The sequence below is a fragment of the Phalacrocorax aristotelis genome, chromosome 1 (assembly GCF_949628215.1).
Source record: "Phalacrocorax aristotelis chromosome 1, bGulAri2.1, whole genome shotgun sequence".
In the NCBI taxonomy this organism is placed as follows: Eukaryota; Metazoa; Chordata; class Aves; order Suliformes; family Phalacrocoracidae; genus Phalacrocorax; species Phalacrocorax aristotelis.
Genome location: NC_134276.1, coordinates 9973623 through 9994078, shown reverse-complemented (window position 1 = coordinate 9994078; position 20456 = coordinate 9973623). Strand labels below are relative to the sequence as shown.

The 20456-nt window shown below is 41.6% G+C and overlaps 1 protein-coding gene across 4 annotated transcripts in view; it reads left to right on the top strand.

Annotated features, from left to right (window-relative positions):
• The window catches only part of NOX4 (NADPH oxidase 4), a 113110-nt gene extending 93739 nt beyond the window's left edge, over positions 1 to 19371 (top strand). For all 4 annotated transcript variants that reach the window (XM_075080995.1, XM_075080988.1, XM_075081000.1 and 1 more), the window contains 5 exons: positions 5815 to 5934; positions 9374 to 9482; positions 10074 to 10142; positions 12179 to 12279; positions 17240 to 19371. In XM_075080995.1, coding sequence (XP_074937096.1) covers positions 5815 to 5934; positions 9374 to 9482; positions 10074 to 10142; positions 12179 to 12279; positions 17240 to 17360 — 520 coding nt within the window. In that variant the 3' untranslated portion in view covers positions 17361 to 19371. The remainder of the gene's footprint in view (positions 1 to 5814; positions 5935 to 9373; positions 9483 to 10073; positions 10143 to 12178; positions 12280 to 17239) is intronic.
• Positions 19372 to 20456: the final 1085 nt, after the last annotated feature.

Below are 20456 nucleotides of genomic sequence, written 5' to 3'. Positions count from 1 at the left end.
AAAGATGAAGCAGCTGTTTTGATTTTTGCTGCAGAAAATATTTGAAAATCTTTGATGAGAGTAAGTGCAGCTTCTTTGAAAAATAAAATAATGTAATTTGTTGTAGCTAAGTTTTTACTGAAAGCTGAATTGAGCCTTAGACTCCAAAGTGATCGGAAACGCTTCTGTAGTCAGTTTTGCTTTCTGCAAGCCTACAATATGAACGTTTGCCTCTGATATAAGTTTCAGATTTGGAAAGTTTCCAGTAATTCTTCATTTATCTGTATTATCCTAGTGCCCTGAAGAACCAGTCATGCATCAGGAAGCCATCTTGATACACACAGTCACACAGGAGAGAGACTGTCCTGACCCAACCAACTTAAACTAGAACAGGAGACAACAGATGGATAAAATCAGACAGCAAAATTCAGGGAAACAGTGAGACAGTACTGGGCCAGAATACAACTGAGCTACGGCGAGCACAGCAGCAGCCTAACTACCGTCAACTTCTGGTTTATTGGGATTTTTAGGTATTAGAGGAAAGAGGAGTCTTAAGAAGTAATTTGAAAGGAGGTAATGAAATAGCTTTGCAGATGTTTACAGAGATTTCCTCGCAGGCATGAAGGGCAGTGTGGGAGGAACGTGAAGGCACTTGTTTGAATATTTATCACGTGGGGGTGGAGGCTGGTATTGTGGGTTATCAGAGGGAGGTGATGGCATCTCTCTGGTGCATAAAAGTTACAGCAGCAGAAAAGTGTAAGGAGATCATTGCAGCCATCAGTCGGTTCTGCGGAGTTCTCAGGCTGGATCCGTCATGGCTGTGGTTTTAGTAGGACAAGTTAAAGAGAAGAACGAGCGTGGGAGGAGGGTTGTTTAGCTGATTTTATTTTGATTTTGGAGAACTTTATCCAAAACCTACTGAAGTCAGTGGCATGGGATTGCCATAGGATATCAGGGGATCAAGGGAGGGATTAATCTCCAGCCGGTGGGTGTCTGTGTGTGAGGTAGGTATCTGAGCTCCAGTTTTCTCAGTGGAGACCTAGATCTGGATTTGGATGCCTCAGGCTAGGCGTCTAATGTCATTTCACTTCTGCTTGACCTTCAGCTGTTCCAGAGGGACACTGATCTCTAAGGCCTTGTTAATTGAGTCAGTACAGTCTGTAGACACAGAAAGCAGTTCATCACATCCTAAATCTCTCTCTAGGCTCCATTAACTGTATTGACTGTACCTCTTCCGACTGTATTGGGGACTTACTCCATATGCTTACACAAGGATACCTACACCCGGGTCTTAATAACAAACTGAATACTACTCCAAGGATATAAAATCTCATACTGCTGGGTGAAATCCTTTCTCTGTTGACATTAGTAAGAGTTTTGCCACAAACTTCACCTTCTGTGCTCTGTGCAGTACTTCATATCCAAGCATTTTGTTCAACTTGCAAATGCTGATACTTCTTTAATTAAATTTCCTATAAGCTCTTGAATTAACTCCCCTATCCATCTGTTTTTCCACTAATATCCCTCATAATGTCTCACAGTAGCTCCCAAAAAGCCTGGGGAAAAAAGCTATGATATGATATCCGCATTTGCAGTTGGGTAGTGAAGTACAAGGTAAGCATTAAACTTCTCTAAGGCCACCGACACCGTGCAGTCAAGCATGGCACTGAGGTCCAAATCCAGCAGAGATGTGGGCAGGTGTCTCCACACATTACTATTCAGTTCCTTAAGGAAGATAGTAACTTGGGTCTCAAAAGCAGTACAGCTGCCTGTGTCCCTGAGACAGTGTCCCTTGCTTTAGGGACAGCCCTGTTTACTGCAGTTGCATTGCCCAGCGCTGGAACAATCTGTCTTGGTGCTTGCTGGGATATTTCTGTACCACTGAACTGTAGAATGTAAGTGTGCTTTAAATAGAAAACATGTTCACCAGCTATCTGTAAGATGCTTTTTAATAATGTGCTCTGCTATTTTTTATGATATCTTCTGCTTTGAGGAGCGTTTCTTCTGTTTGTGAGCTAAGAAATTGTGCCAGAATAACTGAGAGCACTCTTAAGACTGGAAATGAATACATGTGAAAAGAACAACTCGTTATTTGAATAAGTTTGCCTGAAGGGGGAATTTCTAACCTTTTAGCAAAATTCCATTCCCTTCCTTCATTTTAATTAACTGAAAGCTGGGAGGATAGGAGAGCATAGCATGGTGGTGTGATGTATCTGGGGCGCAACTCTAGAAACAAAAAGTCATCTCACCCCCCTTGCTTTGTCTTTCTATTGAATGCTGTGAGATTTCATTTGCAATAATGAATTGCTTTTATGCAAAACTTTTCAGTGCTACTAAATGAAGGGAGGGACATGTTGACAGGAAGTGAAAGTTGCATAATCTCTGCAAAAGTCCATGGCTGAATCGCGGCTCTGTTCATCCCTACGCTGTTTAATGTGGTGTCAGGAGGGGGGGTTTACTTCCACTGACTTGACTAAAAGAAGGATCAATTCCTAACTGACCACCTCCATCAAGACACCAGGGTCCCATTTCTTTCAGTTATAAATTATGCCCATAGTAAAATGGGATGAAATAGTGCATGTTTACAACATGCAACAAAATCTTCTGGGGAGGTCATGTTATCTTTGGAATCAGTCTTTTCAGGCAGTCTTGTGGAGTGGGTTAACGCAGTAGCAATATTTCTCCAGCTTTTTCTCCATTTCTCTTTCTCACACTTGGAAGTGGTGACTTCTGGCTGTTCTGTGCTGGGCCACATGCAGGCACAGCAGGAGCTCTTGGCTCCTCTGACTGCATTTGCTGTCCAAACAACTGCTCTTTACTCCCTCAGAGGAAGATGCAGTGGGCAGATAGAAATATTTTGCAGGCCAGATGGGTCTAACGGGCCACAAACTGGAGCAGTCTGACCAAAATACATATTTAACTGAAGGTTGTTTCTTAAATTTCTGGCATGGAATTATACACTGTGCTTGACTGGTTTGCAGTGACCAGATCTAGTTTTGCATGTTTCAACTCCTGATCATGTCAGTGGTATTCAGTGGCATTCAGACTTCCCAGGAGTTGCTTAGTCCCTTCTGAGATCAGACATACATACATACTTCAGATAGTCCTCAAGTAGGCTTAAGCGCAATTCTGCTAAGTGGCACCCCTACAGTATATGACTATTGTCACATCCACTGTGATAATTTCTGGGAAAACCTCCTTTGCTAGCTTGCTTTTGTTTTGTTTGCTTGTGTTTTCCCCCCAAAATGTTGGCTTTAAGTCTGTATATCCAAAGGTTAGTGCTGGTTGTGCAAAATGCAAGGAATTGCCCTCAGGCGTATGCTTATGCCCTGCATACCTTTAGAAGTGATTCTCCAGATTTTACCAGCTAGGCAGGATCTGATTAGGGTAACATATGTGTAAGAGGTATGGCAGGAAGGACAGTGGACCCCAGTTGCTGGTCTTCATTATCCAGAAAGGTTTGGGGTTTTTTTCCCCTAACTGATCTCCCCAAATTAGATCTCTGTTGGCATACACATCTGAGACCCATTACATTTGTGGACTTCTCTCAAAATGTCCCCTGGATTAGATTAATTTCAGAGTAATGACCTGCTTCGCTACGTTTCCCCTGTTGCTTATTTAAATAAGAGATGCTCCTTTACCTTCTCAGTCAAATGATAGGGCAACATTTAGAAGATTTCTTAAAGCAGCTGCTGCTGCACTCTGCACCAGTAATGGTATCATTTCATTAGTGGAAAATAAACCCTTGTTAAGCAAATGGGGTATAAAGTGTTATGTAACAGGAAGAATTTAATGAGAAGATACTTAAAGTTGTGTTTATATTATACACACATGTCCAGTTAAGTTTGTCTTGGCCCCATTGTGCAACATAATTTATCTCTCCTAAGTTAAGAGTGAATTTGTTTTTCTAGTATTCTCATCATGCTGGTACTAACATACCTGACATTGAAAAGCTTTGATATTCTCCAAGAGAAGATTTGTAGAATACTGTAGTGACTTCAGAATACAAAGGCAGAAATAAGAACAAGCATATACGGGTTGCAGATTGATTAGTTATGAGCATCAGTGAGGAATTTTGGTTATTTAAAAATGTCTACTGCCAGCACTTCCAATGCTTTCTGATGATGGCTGTGGGTGCCCCAGTGTCTTCTCCCTCTTTCCAGGTAGGACACCAAGAGCGAAGAAAGGAATTTATAAGACAGGGCATAGTTAAGGCTCAGCCTCTTTGCCTCCAGATCCACCAGAAAGTAGGTACTTATCTGTGTTTAGATAAGACACAGTAGAAGAAAGAGACTAACATATGAGGAATCAAGATGTCAGCAATAGCAGAGGTCTGGAAGAAATTTCATAGAAAGGACCATATTGGCCAAAGTCACCCAGACAAGATGTTGTCTTGATTGGTAAGATGCCAAGGGTCAGACCACAAAACTGAAAGAAATGAGACCAGACTGAGATCTTAAGTTACGGCTGAGACCCAGCCCTCAAGGAAAGAATCAGAGGGAGGGTTGGAAGACTTTGTCTGGGAAGAGACGTCTCCTCTGCCTTTAATTCTCTGGCTGATGGTATAAAGGAGAAGCTTATGCCCTTTATTAAACAAACAGTATGCCTAGCTTAGTTGCATAATAGTACCATTGTGTGTGTGTGTGTATAAAAATATATATATGTTGGAACTTTTGTGGATGAGTTTGATGTCAGTCAGCCTAGCTGTGAGCAAATACCTAGTCACTGAGCCACGGAATGCAGTGCTGGTCCCACCATACTTTGCTGTATTGACCAGTTACCTAAAATGTGGTAATCCAGTGAGCCACTCATACACAGAATAGACCTTGACAAAATGTAGTGTTCAAGTTCTCTTCATAATAGTTTCAAAAGGTGAATCTGTTACTGAAGTAAGATATGCAGTTGGTATTCCATAAGTAGGCTATGGGGTATGTGAATTTTATTAGAGATATTACAGCTGATAAATTTTGAGCTACCTATGGATGACCTTGGTCAGACTTTCAGCAGTGTAGGAAAGATTAGGAGGTCAAACTTTTGGAGATGCCTGAAAGCCCATTTTTAAATTATATTCAACTGACTTTCCAGCAGTATATGAAATATTAAAAATGTGTTGGAAATGGGACTCAGTCTCCTAAATGATCTTTAAAAACAGGTAGACAAGACTGTTATAAGAATGAGAAGTGTGAGTTAAAGAGGTAAACTCAGTGGGTTTTCTGCCTCTTCAGATAGCCTGTATGATTGGGATAGATCCCATTCCCAAGGGTCTGGATGTGAAGTGAAGGAGTAGACAGATGTGAATTTGTTCCTCTCACTCACTGCAGGATTGATATATGTCACCTCTTCTTCATTCCCCGTAGGCCCTTGAAAAGCACTATGAGAAGCCAAGAAAAATAGATTTTAATACCCCGTTGTCCATCTCAGCTATTTCTGATGTTCGAGAGGTGAACCTCCTAGGCAGGGCTAGCCAAACTCTCTTCCTGCTTCTGACCCACCAAGCAGTTATTGTTTCCAGTGCAGCACTTTCTTTGCCTTCTAATACCAGACACAAAGGGCAGTCATAATTCAGTCACCTCCACCTGTTTGATTAAAAAATGGCTTATCTAATCATGGAAAGTGCCAAGAGATTTCATATAACAGTTTTTCATGCCCCTTTTACGTTTCTTTCTCTCCACATAAAGCTTTCCAGGAAAAAGGTTTTCATATTCTGCATCCCAAGACTAATAAAAAATTAAAACAATTTCTTTGTGGGATGTTAATTCCAGCCCGATTTTCTTTTCCTCTCTTCTCTGATTCTAGCAGCTTCCTCTAAAAGTGTTCCTTTTGCTTTTTCTGCAGACTGTATGTGGATGGACCTTTTGGAAGTCCCTTTGAGGAATCCCTGAACTACGAGGTCAGCCTCTGCGTGGCTGGAGGTATTGGAGTTACACCATTTGCATCAGTACTCAACACACTGCTGTAAGTGAGCTTAAGCCTTTTAAAGCCATTTCCCCCCAGTTTACCATATGTCAGAAAGACTTCCAGTGTATGAATGACTCCTTGGAGAGAGGCAGTGGACTGGGATGTCCCCTGAGGAGTATTAATCATCTCATGCAGGCTTTACAACCCGAAGAGTTGTGGCAGAGTTGTGCCAGTAATGCACCTGAGCTGGAACAGTGTCACTAACCTTTATAGCCTGCCACCAGCCTAGCCTGTAATTAATGTAGTCACAGCCCTTCAGCTAGACTTGTTCCCCTAGTCCAAGCTTAGATGAGGCTATGGACTATGTAAGTTTTCAAGAGTCAGGAAGTTGTGACAGTCTTTCTGCTGGAAATGCAGGGCCAGCTCTCCTGGTCTGTTTGACTTCTGTAAATGTGTAAGCTTAAGGTTTTAAAGAAAAGGGATCAACTTGGATTCAGATAGTATTTGGATATTTAACTCCATTTGAAAAGTTTAAATTTTAGGTATGCCTTTTTCTTTACATTTTTCTTCTTCTTTCTCTTTTTTTTTTTTTTTTTAATTGAAAGCCTTTGACATTCTATTCAGACCAAACCTTTCACCTCTTGTTTCCCTGTCGCTTTGGCAACATGGTTCCCATCAAATCTTGTGCTGTGTGAAATAGGCTTGCTTTTATGATTGCTATTGATTTTTTTTTTCTTTGCTAGATTATTGGCTGAGGGCTCCAGTCACAGGTTAAGCACCCCGCTTTCATAGGCACTATATAAACAGCCAACCAAAGCAGCAAACATTCCCTGAAGTCTTGAAAGGCTAGCTGGCTTTGAGAGGGTTTTACAGTGCACATCTGAAGCATTTGTTCTACCATGAACATGCCAATAGCCCACTGTAACACGAAAGTGAAGTTAAAGCCTGGGCTTCAGATGCTGTGCACGTTCTTCTGTCCTTGATCGGGCTGGACCTGACAGTGCTGAGCACTTCTGAAAATTATCAGCCCCACTTGTCTCATAGTGCTGCAGCCCTCAGAGACCATCTTGGGCTCCCTCATTTTCTTTTCCTGAGAGTGTATTGATCATCCTTTCAAAAAGAGGGTACATTTTCGCTAAAAGCCTGGGGCCCAGGAGGATAAGATGACCATTTTTCTCGTGATGGATTATCCTTGACAGTGCTTAGTAAAAATGTCGCAGATGATAATGATGGGCCAACAGGAGGTAATGAGATGTTTGCCTCTACCACTGTGTTGTCAGAGGCTGTAGGAACTTGCACAGACACTGCTGTAGAAGGTTAGTGTCCAAAAGCTTTTGCAATGTCCATTTATCTGGATAAAGCCATAAATGGCCTCTCAAGCAGCCAATCCCATAACCTGCCTTTTTAGCCAATCTTCCCCTTATGCACTGTAACATTATACAGGGGAATCATTCTGTGATCCTGGGAAAAAGTAACAGTCTAAGCCTGCTTTCCTTCTCAGTATTTGAACATCAACAAAGCACTGGTTTAGTGGACGATCTGCCTGTTGTCTTTTCCCTAGCTTAGAAGCAGAAATTGGCAGGTGCGAACATGCAAACTGCCTTACGATGCCAGCGCTGCAGAGCAGCGGGGGCCAGTCCTGTTGTGTCAAGGACATGCAGGTCTGGGGGAGGTCAGAAGCCTGTCGACACAGTCATTTGCTTCCGGCTCAGTTGTGTCCCTGTCGTATGTACACAATTTAATTCCTGCTCCTGCGCTTCCCTCCACTTAACTGTTGAACCCTATGCCCTATTGTTAAGCAAATACAACTTACATCAAGGAAAGCTAGTGGCTTTCATGCAGCAGGGTCTATAAATAATGGCAGTTATTATGGGCAGTGGTAGAATAGAAATCACAAGAAGTGTTATATACATGTGAATTTGGTTGTAATGGGGAATTTCAACTTTATTGCATAATATATCCTGCTGGAGGTAGGCCCAAGCATATGTGTCTGAGGTGCTATTTTAAATCTAAGCATGACTTGTTTCATGAAGTCTTACAGTCCAGCCTCTTTATCCAGCTGCAGTGTTTCATCACCGAGAGTGGTGTTTTATTACTGAGCTACAGCCACTCAATACCAAATGCCTTGCATTTTTCTCTTCTTTTATCCTTTCTTTGGTGAAGGACACTTATTTTCCCTGCTACTGCTTCTAGTTATCTTGTCACATCTGACCAGATTGTGACCCTTCCTAAGGGCTTGTCTTAGTATAGGCAGTTAGGAAAAGATGGAGGAAATCCTGCTCGGCAGGTCAACAGTTTACAAATAAAAAGCCTGAAATCAGGACTTGAAAGACACTGTGCCTTCCAGTTTTAGAGCACTTTTTTTCTCTCTGTGGGGAGTTTCCACAGAAGGCGAGTTCTCAGCCCCTACATGCGGCTGAGAACATCTCCATCCTTGCTCCTCGGCATGCAGTGGAGGCTAGGGGTATGGGGAGGTAAGGCAGTGATTAGAGTCATCACTTAGGTAGACCTATTAATACAGTACCCTGGATGGATATGCCAGCAGCCCTAGAGTTTGAAAAAATGAATAATAGATATTGTGAGATGTATCATGAATCTTTTCAACTGGGGTTGGCTCCTGGGGTTAGCATTTGAAGTTGGGAGGCTATGGCCTTCTCTGTCTGAAAATTATTTTAGGAGGAAAAGAAGGAAACAATCTGTGCACTGGCTATTTCAGTGATCAGAACAACAGAAAACAGCACTGGCTAACTAAGGAGATACTTCCTGGATGTTTGTGCTCTGTTTGAACTCATTAATCATCAGGATTTTTTTTACTTCTATTTTCTTTCCTAGTTCATTCCAGTCCTTCCTTTCTGCTATATTTGTGTTTTATTTGCATAAGAAATCTGACACGAGAGTCCTGTTTTCATAAATGCAACGCCAGAATCTGCCCATGACTGCACTCTCCCCACCAGCATTTTCTGAGGACTGTAATATATCACACAGGTCCCTAACACAATGGAGCTCTGATTTGATTTGGTCTTTGTGATTTTGCAAGAGTATTAATTATAATCAATCAGAGCCTTTCACATAGAAAGGCAGAATAAAGCCCTGACATTATTGCATTTGTCAATATTTTCCTCTTATGGGTCGCTTTATAAACCTAATAAAGAATTGACATAATACACTTGAACTTAGAATGTCTGCTTTTCTTTGAAATAAAAGTTTGATGTATGAATCCATATTTGCGGTCCAAATCATCTGCATAGCTGACAGATTCCTAATGTGGAAACATTATCTGTGAAGGTTGTTAGCTCTGTGCTAGAGATTTAATATTCTCAGCATGATAATAGGGTGCATTGGTCATTTCGGTGTCTGGTGGATCACAGGATGAAGAACAATTTAACAGTTAGCTTCTAGTGGGAGTTCACGTTTCCACTAATAAATATAAAGCATCTTAATCAATGTTTCCTTTTTAAATGATAATTTTTAATTACCCAAACCTCTTATTTTCAAGTGATGGCTGGAAATGCTACAAGCTGAGAAGACTCTACTTCATTTGGGTGTGCAGGGACATTGAATCTTTCCGCTGGTTTGCAGATCTGCTCTGTATGTTGCATAACAAGGTAATGGGTGCTTTTTGGAGGGGTTCTGACACCTTAATAAATGCAGGGTGTGTCCACACCACACAACTGGCATGCTATAGATTAAGGCATCCTTGCTCAAAACAAGCATGCTCCAGCAGTATGTCTGCTTGGGCTACCTGACCCAGAGTCTGTTTATTCTTGGAGCTGCACAAAACAGTTTGAGTATCTGTCACCAGTATTTCATTGCACAGTGTTGCCAGGTACCAGGAGTTTGGATGCTTGTCTGTGAAAGTTACAAGATGGAAGAAGAACGTGCAAGCTGGGGAGTCTGAGTGGCCTTTAGCAATTTGGCTAGTAGACAGGTTGAGAAGGCAGGAGGATTTACAATTTCAGGTAGGTTTTAAGAGCAGTGTAGCTTCCTAAAATAATATTTTCCACACAGCATGATGTGCGACATTCTGGAGTGCACGAAGGGGTGCTAGGCAAGCGTATCTTTTTCATTAAAAAGCTTACTTCACTGATGCTGAAACCCAGGTCTCCCAGGCACAAGCACTAGTAGGCACAAGTGACTTTACGCTTACATTAAGAGAAGGGATATTTTTTCACTAGCTGTTTTTATCATCCTCCCAGCTTTGGCAGGAGAATCGACCAGACTATATAAACATCCAGCTGTACCTCAGTCAAACAGATGGAATACAGGTATGTGGCTAAATGCTGTTTGTAAACCGAACTGGACCTTGGGGTAGTAGACAATGCAAACTGTCAGTCAAAGGCAAAAGGGAATTACTGCAGATGGTAAAAACAGGAAATGAGGCCATAAACTCAAGTGACTGATTCATTGCTAGGACAAGAAAGCAAGTCCATCCCCACAGCATTAAGAGAATCTAGTCTAGTAACTTTAACTTGATTAGATGTGGGCAGAAATCCACGTCTTCCTTTTCTAGGAAAGAGGTCCTTTCAGGCCAGGCCACAGACCAGACAGTTGGCCGTGATTTATGGGAAATCTGCATCATTTCTGGGCTAAGAATCAAAACAGAATAGTTCTAGGCGCTTGCAAGCTCAAATCTTCTTTTCAAATAAATATTTTGAGAGAAACTAGCTATTTTTAAAAGCTTTGTATTTCTTTGCCTCAGATATAGACAAAAGTTACAAATCTCTTGATGCATGAGACTAGAAATTATACTGAACCGCCGATTGTCATGTATTACCAACCCCAGAGCTGGGCTAATTCCTCAGATCTTGGCATCTTCCATAGCTATTTATGCTTATGATCTTCATTTTACATTATTTAACACATGAGCCTAGGCCTGGTTCTTTACCCTGCTGTGTCTGGAAGCTTTCCATTGACTGCAGCGGTCCCAGAACCAAGCCTAACAATTAGTACAAAACATGAAATGCAGTGAGAAACCATGCCCAAAGGATTTTGTTCTGCCTGGTATCTGGTCGAGACAGCATAATATTCACAGATCTGGTAGGAACGCTATCCAATAGTCTAAATAATGTGATAGCTACAGTAGTTATGAACAGTACTCCACAGATTTAAAGCCTGGATGATGTATGTCAACTGGAATGGGGTGCTTGAAAATACCTAACTGGTGAACCTGATATGCAATTGTTAGGTTAAAATGAAAACCTGAAGCAGGAGTGCATTGCAATGACACAGCAAGACTGTAGTAATGTCTTTCAAGCAGTTACTGAATTTAAAGTCAACTTTGTTTTAAGTCTTTCTTTAAAGTCACTTTTCTTTTGTGGCTGTTGAACAAAAGTGGCATGAAATACAATGCTGCTCGTGATTTCTCAAGGGGGAGTTAAACTCAACTCTCCATTGCCATACAACTTCTCTGTTCACTGATGTTAGTCCAAAGTGCTGACTGCTATCCAAATTAGGGCAGTTCCGCTTCACGCTCCCTTTGCTCAGAAGTAGCATGCCTGTGTGACAACAGGGAGCCAAGACCACCCTTCAGCAAATGCCTCTTGAATATAAAAGGCCAACAGAGGATGAGTTAACCAAGGCTCTGTGTTTGCACTGGTACGAGCGATGTTTCAGGTCATTCAGCAGTGGAGTGAATCTGCTGGCCTAGATAAGATGCAACTTCTATCTTTCTATCGCATTAGGACAGAAAACCAAAGAAAGCGAATGCCTTGCAATGGAAGGGCATTTGACCTTATCGAAATGCTGGTGAGTTAGCACTGCTGGAATGGGTTGGGAACCATCCAGGGAGCAGTTTTGGCTGCTTTCTGCTGTTACGGCAGCTCAAGACAGCTGGCAAACTACTCTCAGGGAGAATTGTAAGATTTCCCTTGTTACTTTTTCAGACCTAGTCATCTTAATAGTTACTCGTACAGAGTTAAAAAAAGACTTCAGACAGAAACATGATTTTTGCATCAGCAGTGTTTCTTCCAGCTTAGCATTAAAAGCCAATGGGGGAATGAATAATAGGAGCGTGGTTATTGCTTTATGGCTTAAATAAATTGGTTTAAAAGTAATGGGGAGATTAATGAGCAGCTGCATGAGGAACAATCTATAACGAACACCAAGGAGAGCCATTGAAAAGGCAGTGAGCAGAGGTATCGGTGCATGAAATGGCTGCAGTTTTAATCACAACTGTCTGATACTTGTGCTCAGGTTTTATACCTCAGCAATATTGTAAGTCAGCCAATGTCGGATATGGGAGCCCTGGGTGATATGAGGCAATTTGCAAATCAGGCAGAATGGAATTTTTTGTTTCTTGCAGAAAATAATTGGTGAAAAATATCAAGCTTTAAACTCAAGGCTTTTGATTGGGCGGCCCCGGTGGAAGCTTCTTTTTGATGAAATAGCAAAGTGTAACAGGCGGTAAGTACCAGTCTGCTCGAAGGATGCCACCGTTTGAAGGGTGAGGGTATTGTCTGTTTCCAGCTATGTTTGTATGAAAATATTTTGGGATTTTATCTTAGAGTGTAATGTTTAGGTTACTGATGTTGAAATTAGCTAATATTTTGCTGTGAGAGATAGCCTATACAAACTGAAACATATTTTTACGCTCAGAACAGTTCATCTTTTTATGCAGCTAGGATGTTCAGTGGCCCAGAAGATAAAAGTAATAGTTTTCCATCTCACTGCGCAGAGATTGCATATGTTTTTGTCCATGGCAATATCTTGCTTGCAACATATGCTGGTTTTATATACAAAAGTTGCATTTTTAAAAATTGTTGACTACTTCTGTAATTTTCATGATTTATAGTGTTGGTTTACAAACAGGATGCACAGAAGACGACTCTCACTGACCTGTATTGTTATTATTCAAAGGATATATTGTCTTCAGATATATTGTCTTTGGAGATCCCTGGCACTTTTTGTTTTTTTTTAAGACCTGGCAATGCCTTTTTACTGTGCCAGGGAAATATATTATGGTCTGAAACAATACAATTGTAAACCAGAAAAGACACGCAATTAGACTATGGAATGTCTTTGTCCAGTTCCAGCTTTGTTGGCTGAGTATTTTACACCCCACTGGCAGTTTTCTGCTTCAAAAGCTGATCTGGTAGAAGGGATTGTGTGAGTCTTCCCTAACTCCCTTCTGGTATAGTCAGTGGGGTGGGAGCAAACCACCTATAGTAGCTGTTGGTAGTGTTCCGGGTGCACCAGCCTGAGAGGTGCTCTCATGATCCCGTTCCTCTTCCGAACTTTCCCTCAAGAACATTTTTTCCTCTCTTGCACTTGCAAAGTGAACATCTGCCCATGGCTTATTGACTCTCCTCTTCTGAGGCTGCATAATACTAAAGGACACAGCCCTGGTTCTTGAGAAGTACTGGGCACCAGTATGTGTCACAGTTGGCAGCGTTAGCCAGCTGGCTTGGATTCAGGTCCTAAAGGATGCTGTGGACAGGTCCCTTACCAGGATGCCCCGAAGACTGCTACAGAGGGACATCCCTAGTAGGATTCTCACACTGTGAAAACAAGTGTCACTTAGAGAAGGGTTTTGTAGTAAAGAACCATGGGAAAGAAAGGGAAATAAAGAGGTCAGAGAAGCCAGTTGACTCTCTGGCTCAGAGTCCTCTGCATAGAAGAGTGTTGACCTCTTATGCTCCATTCTAATGTCTTCTTTGTTTAACTGTGTGAATGCAGTTTTAAAGATGAAAAAGATGAGGTTTCTGCTGCTTCCTTGCAAGACTGTAAGTGCACATAACATAGATGAAGCTATTAGTGGTAGTCATACTTGCTTTTTCTTTTGTGCTTTCCGTCGCATTACTCCTAATTAGACTTCAAGTACCACTTCCTCTGCTTTTCCACATTAGGTCTCTAAATTGTGCCACCATTTCCAAACAAGGTGTCTTTTAGTACCTAAATAACGTTCTGACTCTTGATTATCCTGCAGTCGCTAAGATGTAAGCTTCCTCACCCTTTATCACCCCTTTATCATGGTTTGTAGATACAGGTCTATATCTATAGATACAGTTGCATGTAACATGACAGATGGTGGTGCAGCGTGTAACTCAGCTATCTCACATGAACTTACCTGTTGTCGGTAAGTATTCTCCCTGTTTCCCTGGACAAGATCGGAACTTCTATTTTTCTGTATAGTCCAAGTCTTACCATTTCATAGTCTCCTAACTTTATTTCAGTTCTTATTCCTCAGTAACTTACCATCTAAATGACCCTGCTGCAATAGAGACACCAAAAAAAAAAAAAAAAAAAAGCAGGGCAACCAAGTTGTTTCTAACATCTGGTGCCAGTGTCAGGCTCTCACATGTATTTGCAGTCATCCCCTTGGGCTTGTTTATGGGCAGCCAAGATATTTTCCACTTTTTATCTTGTGTTTTTAGTAAAAGCTGCGCATAAATAAACATGCAGCTGGCAAATCTCTCATCGGTTTAGCTATCTGATTGGTTTGTGGTTTGTGAATTGTTGCTGTTGTTGCTGTTTGGGTCCCAAATAAGCAAAGTGCATTTGTAAGTGGCTGAGCTTTGCCAGACCTTCAGAGCGTGACATGGGACAACCCCAGCATCAGGTTCCCGAGTCTGGACTAAGAGGAGCAGACGCGTGCCATCTACTGTTGAAATTTTATATGACACCCGTGGTCCCAAGGATGAGCACTGGGACACTTTACGGAATAAATTATCGGTCCTGGGGTTTGTGCTCCCTTTTTGGGGATGGAGCAGCAGCCTTGTTTCTGGTCAGTTGTCTCCTGGATGAAAAGCTGATGCCATGCCTTGGCTGCCGCGCTTTCTCAATTTCGCTTAGTTCAGATGGACACGTGGTTTTTTCCAGATGGAGACTGACCTTGAAAAAGACATGAATATCTGTAGGAGGGGAAGGTGTGGAGCACCATGATACATTTCTTGTGCCCTGTAAAGGAGAAATCTCTCTCTAGGAAAGAATATGAGATATAAAACTGGAATATTTTAAGTCCTGACTATCCTCTTTAGGTAGCAAAGTATTTCACCTCTCCCTCACCTCTTGCTGTTCATAAAATGGATGCAATACATGCTGACCAGAGGAACACTGAGGAGTTATTTGCTTAACGCTCTGAATGAGTAAAATCCCATATTAATGTTTACAATTATTAGAACAAAGAACAGCCTATGACATGGTTTTCCTAATTATAAACATGTTAGTGGTATTTAAAAGATTTTCAGACATGCCTCAGCAATACCTAGCTGCCTGTTTTCATCTGAGTAACCAGATGAGCCATTGACCCACACAAGTGATAAGCAGTTAAGGCCCATCATCTCAGGGTAGTAGCTGCCTTCAGCTGCCTGCCTGCTCGTGTCCCTGCCACCAGGCAGGAGCCAAAGGAGGCAGGGAGGAAGGTATTGCAGGCAGGGAAGTGGAAGGTGTAGGTGGGGGAGGACATGGGGCATGAACTGTGGGAGGTGAGTGGCACATGGAAGGATATCCAGAAGAGTTGCTGATGGTGGGTATCCCAGGAAGGAAGACTGAGAGCCTCTGGCTCACCGCATGGGGCAGTGGCTCAGCTGGGTTTCAGGAGACCTTCTCAGTCAGCCATGGGTCTCTTGTGTGACCTTAGGTAAATCATTTAACCTTTCTGTGATTCTGTTTACTAGCCAAAAACTCTGTGTGCCTTGGAAGAATGTTGCTGGGATGGGAATACATTAGCAGTATGTGCTGCTTAGACATGTCTGTGCTTTGGAGGCTATATATACGTAGTGAAAGGGAGAGAGACAGACAAACTCTTTGGGGTTTATTTGTCAGTTGTCTGTACTAATTAGACTAATGAAAATAAACAACATTAATTCTCTCAATTAAATACACAGTAGAAAACAAATTCTTGCTGGCAGCTTATGCACCCTTTTTCTCCACTGTGCACAGATTAGCAGACGTTCAGGTTCTGAGGCTCTGCAAGTGCAGAGCGATCTTATTTGAAAGCAATGAGCAATAGTGTTCTCATTATTTCTGCAAATCCAGCCACCAACATAACACCTCTTGCCATTAGAATAAGTACTTCCAGGACAGCAAAATTTAGTAGATATACATAAGGGTGAGAAAAGTATGTTATTAATATTTGCCATGGGTTGATAAGAGAGATGATGTAATTGAAGGCAGTGTTGTAGGGTGCTGGCACAAGGGCACCATTGCAGTTACCTGCATAACTTTGTGATGCTTTTTGATGTTTGAGTCATCAGTTGCGCAGCGGTGTCGCTGTGCACTGGTGCAGCATGGGCTGCCATGCTATTTGAGCTGCTGCATAAGACTCATACACTTGAAAGTATGCATCAAAGATTTCTTTTCTTATGTGTTAGTTCCCTTCTCTCACCAAACACATACAGAGGCAGCTTTAAACTGTGCATTTGATTACCCTGCATGTGCTAAGATATTTTATATTAAATAGTTACTGGATAAAATACTGAAACAGTCCTGGAGGCAGGGACCAGAACTCCAGTCTCCAGCCTTTTAGCAAGTGCTGTAGATCATAATAGTTAGAGCCATGTTTCCTCTTCTGTGCTCCATCTCCATCCCAGTAAATCTTTAAGATCTTTCTCTGTAGTGGAACAATTTCAACAGGAAGATGAAGAAATTTTTTTTCATGATGTAGAAGAGACAGCACCGCATCCTCTTTCCCTGCTCCTTCCTTTCCCTTCTCATCTTTCATGCTGTATGAGTGTGAGTCTGACTTATAGCCTGTGTTTAAGGTGAGCAGAGAGCAAAGAGCTGTTGTCGGTGGAGTGGTGTGAAAAAGTCAGGTTAGCTAATATACCCAGGCTGGTATCTGTGGACGATGAACAAGGATCATACTCTGTGTTTGGCTTTTCGTAAGATTTTCCAATACAGCTGTGGAAGGAAAGATTGCATGCTAATGTGAAACTAAAGTGGTAGAATTATTCTGCTGCTGCCAGAAATAATCATGGGTTAGTAGTGCTCTGTTTTCATTAGTGTAACAAATCACCGCTAGTGAGTAGATCTCCTGCTGGTGTAAATCACGAGTTACACTAACGAAGTCATTACAGTGAGACACATTTTTAATAAAAAAAGTGATGAATAATGGAAAAAATTAGAGTGGGAAGTCATAATTATTCATCACTTTGTGTCTTGGGATGAAGATGAGGCACTTTTTTTCTAAGAGTTGTCTTAGTCAAATAAGTAATAGCGCTTTTTGTGGGGATACCTGGGAGAGATCTGGTGGCTTCAGTAATACTAACTACACGATCTAGTGAGCTGTTCTCACCTTAAGATCTATGCAAAGTTGGCTTATGTATAATACGGTGAGGCCAGAATCCAGTTCTGTCTATCGTTAGAAGTTACTGTTTATTTACAATAACATAACTTTTTCTCTTTTTTTTTTGTTTTTTAACAGGAAGACCATTGGAGTTTTTTGTTGTGGGCCAAACAAAATCTCTAAGATACTTCATAAACTGAGCAACAGCAGCAACTCTTATGGGACAAGGTTTGAGTACAATAAAGAATCCTTCGGCTGAAAGTCTGTTGGACTAGCAAGACTGTCTAGAAGATAAAAGTGCAATTTTTTCTTTGTACAACTTAAAAGTTCAGCAGTGGCTTAAACAGACAGAAATGTACCAAAGAATAGCACATATTTTCTTATTTATGATTATTTAAGTCTTTGGAAAATGATGGGCACAGCAGTATACCAACAAATAATAAGTGCTTATGCTCAAAGCCAAATGCGCTCGCACAATATCTGTGGCAGCCGTGATTCTTTGGAGTTGTTTCTGTTAATTAGAAAGTGCAGAAGCTGGGGAGAGACACAGTTGCTTTAAAAGCTAATGGAAGAAGAATCTTTGGAACGTTTGAACTTCTTCCGCTGCAATCCTCTGAAGCTGGATCAGTAAACCAAACCCCAGGTTAATCCAAATGACAAAACGTAGCGTATTACAATGACCTATTGCTTTTGTTGGTATACAAATCTCATGGCTTTGGGGTGGAAATACTCCATATTAAATATTTTATACATTGCAGGATTGGGATTCTGTATTTAAAATATAGCGTTACTCTCGCTAGTCTACTTCTGTAATGGATGTGAAAATTCCCACCCTGAATGGAAGAGAGGGTGGAATACAGGGAAAGATGTAAGTTGACCTGTGGAAAAGTGAGCGCAACTGTGTAACACCTGTGGGCAGCCTCTGCCGTGATGTAAATCACAGCCTTTTGGCAAGCAAACAGCTGTACGTGAAGAACTCTTTATCTTGCATCGACTCAGCATTCAGTGAGTTTGCAAAATAAGTGTGATTTATGCGGCCAGAAAGATGGAGCAAGAAAAGCAATTAACGGGAGCAGACAGGATATGATGTTTTATTATACCACATGCTCAACGTGGAAGTTGCACTCATTCTGCACTCGCATGCCTTGAATGTCAAGTACTTCAAGCACTCAGATTCTCTTACCAATTATTTTACAATGCAGCAGGTTGAAAACCCATTTTAGAGGTGCCAGAGTATGTTTGGTTGACTGTGACCCTTTGAGTACCTTCCCTGCAGTCATACTTGTTTGCACTGGTGTCACTGAAAGCAGGATCAGGCCAGTGGCTTTTTTGCATCATGTGTGCAGATAGAAACTTTGCAGAAGCTGCAGCATGGTTTCAGTATGTTCCAAAGGGGAGGATCTGAAACATCCAAATTGAATCTCCCCTTCCCTTCTCCCCACAGCTGTTTTCCACTCTGCTCATAATTGCCATGGAAGGGCTAGGTGTCGAAACAGGCACTTTAAAACTTTTTGGTTCTGAGATGCAGCCTTTTTTTCCTCCATCCAATAGCTGATCCAACTTCCTAAATTTCTTTTTTACCCCTATTGCCTTATTTTGTTGAGAAGACTTTTAAGCAGCGTCAGGCACTTAGCTGGCATAAATAGGCACCATTCTGGTGCATCTTAATAAAGCAGCGTTGCTTTACACTTGCTGACAACCTGCCCCTTAATCTCCAGCAAAAGCTTGGGAACAATATCCTGTAGTGTTTGCAGCACATGCAGATGTAAGATGGCTCAGCATCTCTCATGCCCATGGTTCACCTGTATTTAGCACAGTGCATTTGATTCAGTTTACAGCTCTTCAATGAAACCTTTTTTATTTTAGTAGGAAAGACACTAATTTTCAGCTTGCAACAAACTCTGTACAGGGGTCTACAAGTATCAATATCAGTGTTCAGAGGGAAGCATTTTTCTGGGAGGTGGTGTATAGGCATGTTGTATGTGTAACTAGTGAAAATGAGTTTGGTCTTTGCCTTGGCAGCTTCTGCTCAGGAGTTGCCCTCAGTGGAGCAGCAGGATGGAGGTGCAGCAATGAAGCCATTTTGAGACTTGTTTCTCAGTGTTTGGTCTTTGCACTGAAGTTTTACCTCTGGCTCTGCCCGATTTGAAATTCAGAGAAGGAAAGAGCCAGAAATGGACATATTTCAACTGGTGAGAATTCTCAAAGTAGCCTAGAGAGAAGCCAAAATAGAAATGCAGTGTGAGATGGGAGCCTACATTGCAGCTACTGATTCTAATTTTTTTTTTTTTTTTGGGGGGGGGGAGGGGCTGGATCATTATTTTCCCATTGGATCTCGTTCAGCCGTCACTGTAAAACTGGGGGCATGCAGAAAAGGATTAGATCCTTTTTAGTCATTAGTATTTCTTTCTAATAGTGCCTCCATGGGCTTTATAATACACATAACACTGATGGCAAAATGCATAGATATCAGGTATTGCCAATACTACAGGCTTTTTTGTTGGCTGCCAGTTAGCTTAAAGCATGATTAAAATAATGACTGCATCTATTAGCAGTTGGACTCGATGATCTTAAGGGTCTTTTCCAACCTTAATGATTCTATGATTCTGTTAACCACAGCCAGACAGTGATCTTTTTCCTCCTGTTTTAGGATCTAGTATCTAATGGTTTTTAAATACAGTTTAGAAGTCATCTAATCACAGTGTTATTTGTGGTTTCACGTCTCCTTTCTGACAGATATTGGTTCCGTTACCGTATAACAAGCAGCTGGTTCTGGGGTTAGCTCTGTGCTAAAACAGATTATATTTTCTGGCTCAGCTCCTATATAGGTAGTGCCTTGTAATTAAAATATTAATAATAGTACTGTGCTCTTGTTCTCCATTGCAGCAGGAGCTGACACTACATGTAGGCATTGTTAAATGGCTGTTGTTACGTCAGGCAGTGCAGTCAGAGCAAGATGCAAGCAAAGCAGAGCCAGGGTCTCCTCTTTTTATCTTTGTCCTGTACCCACCTCGGCTGACTCACTTGTAAAACAGGCTTGGGACTGTCTACCTTTCTGGAGTGTTGTGAGGCTTAATTAATGTTTGAGGATCACTTCAGTGCACCTGCAGTGAAAAGGTCTGTCTAATTGCTGTGCAACTGTATTTGTGTTTTATTTTCTGTAAAGCTTCATCTGACCAAACCTCTCTGTTGTTCGTATGAGTAATTGCTAGATCAGGTGAGGGTGAGTTTGGGGAAAGGCTAAAAGTCTCAGTTGCTTCTTTCCTTTTCCTTGAGCTATGCTTTTTAGAGGAGAAAAAAGTTTAGTGACAGTGGCTTGGCTTCTGGAGTGGCAGATGTTATGGTAAACACAGTC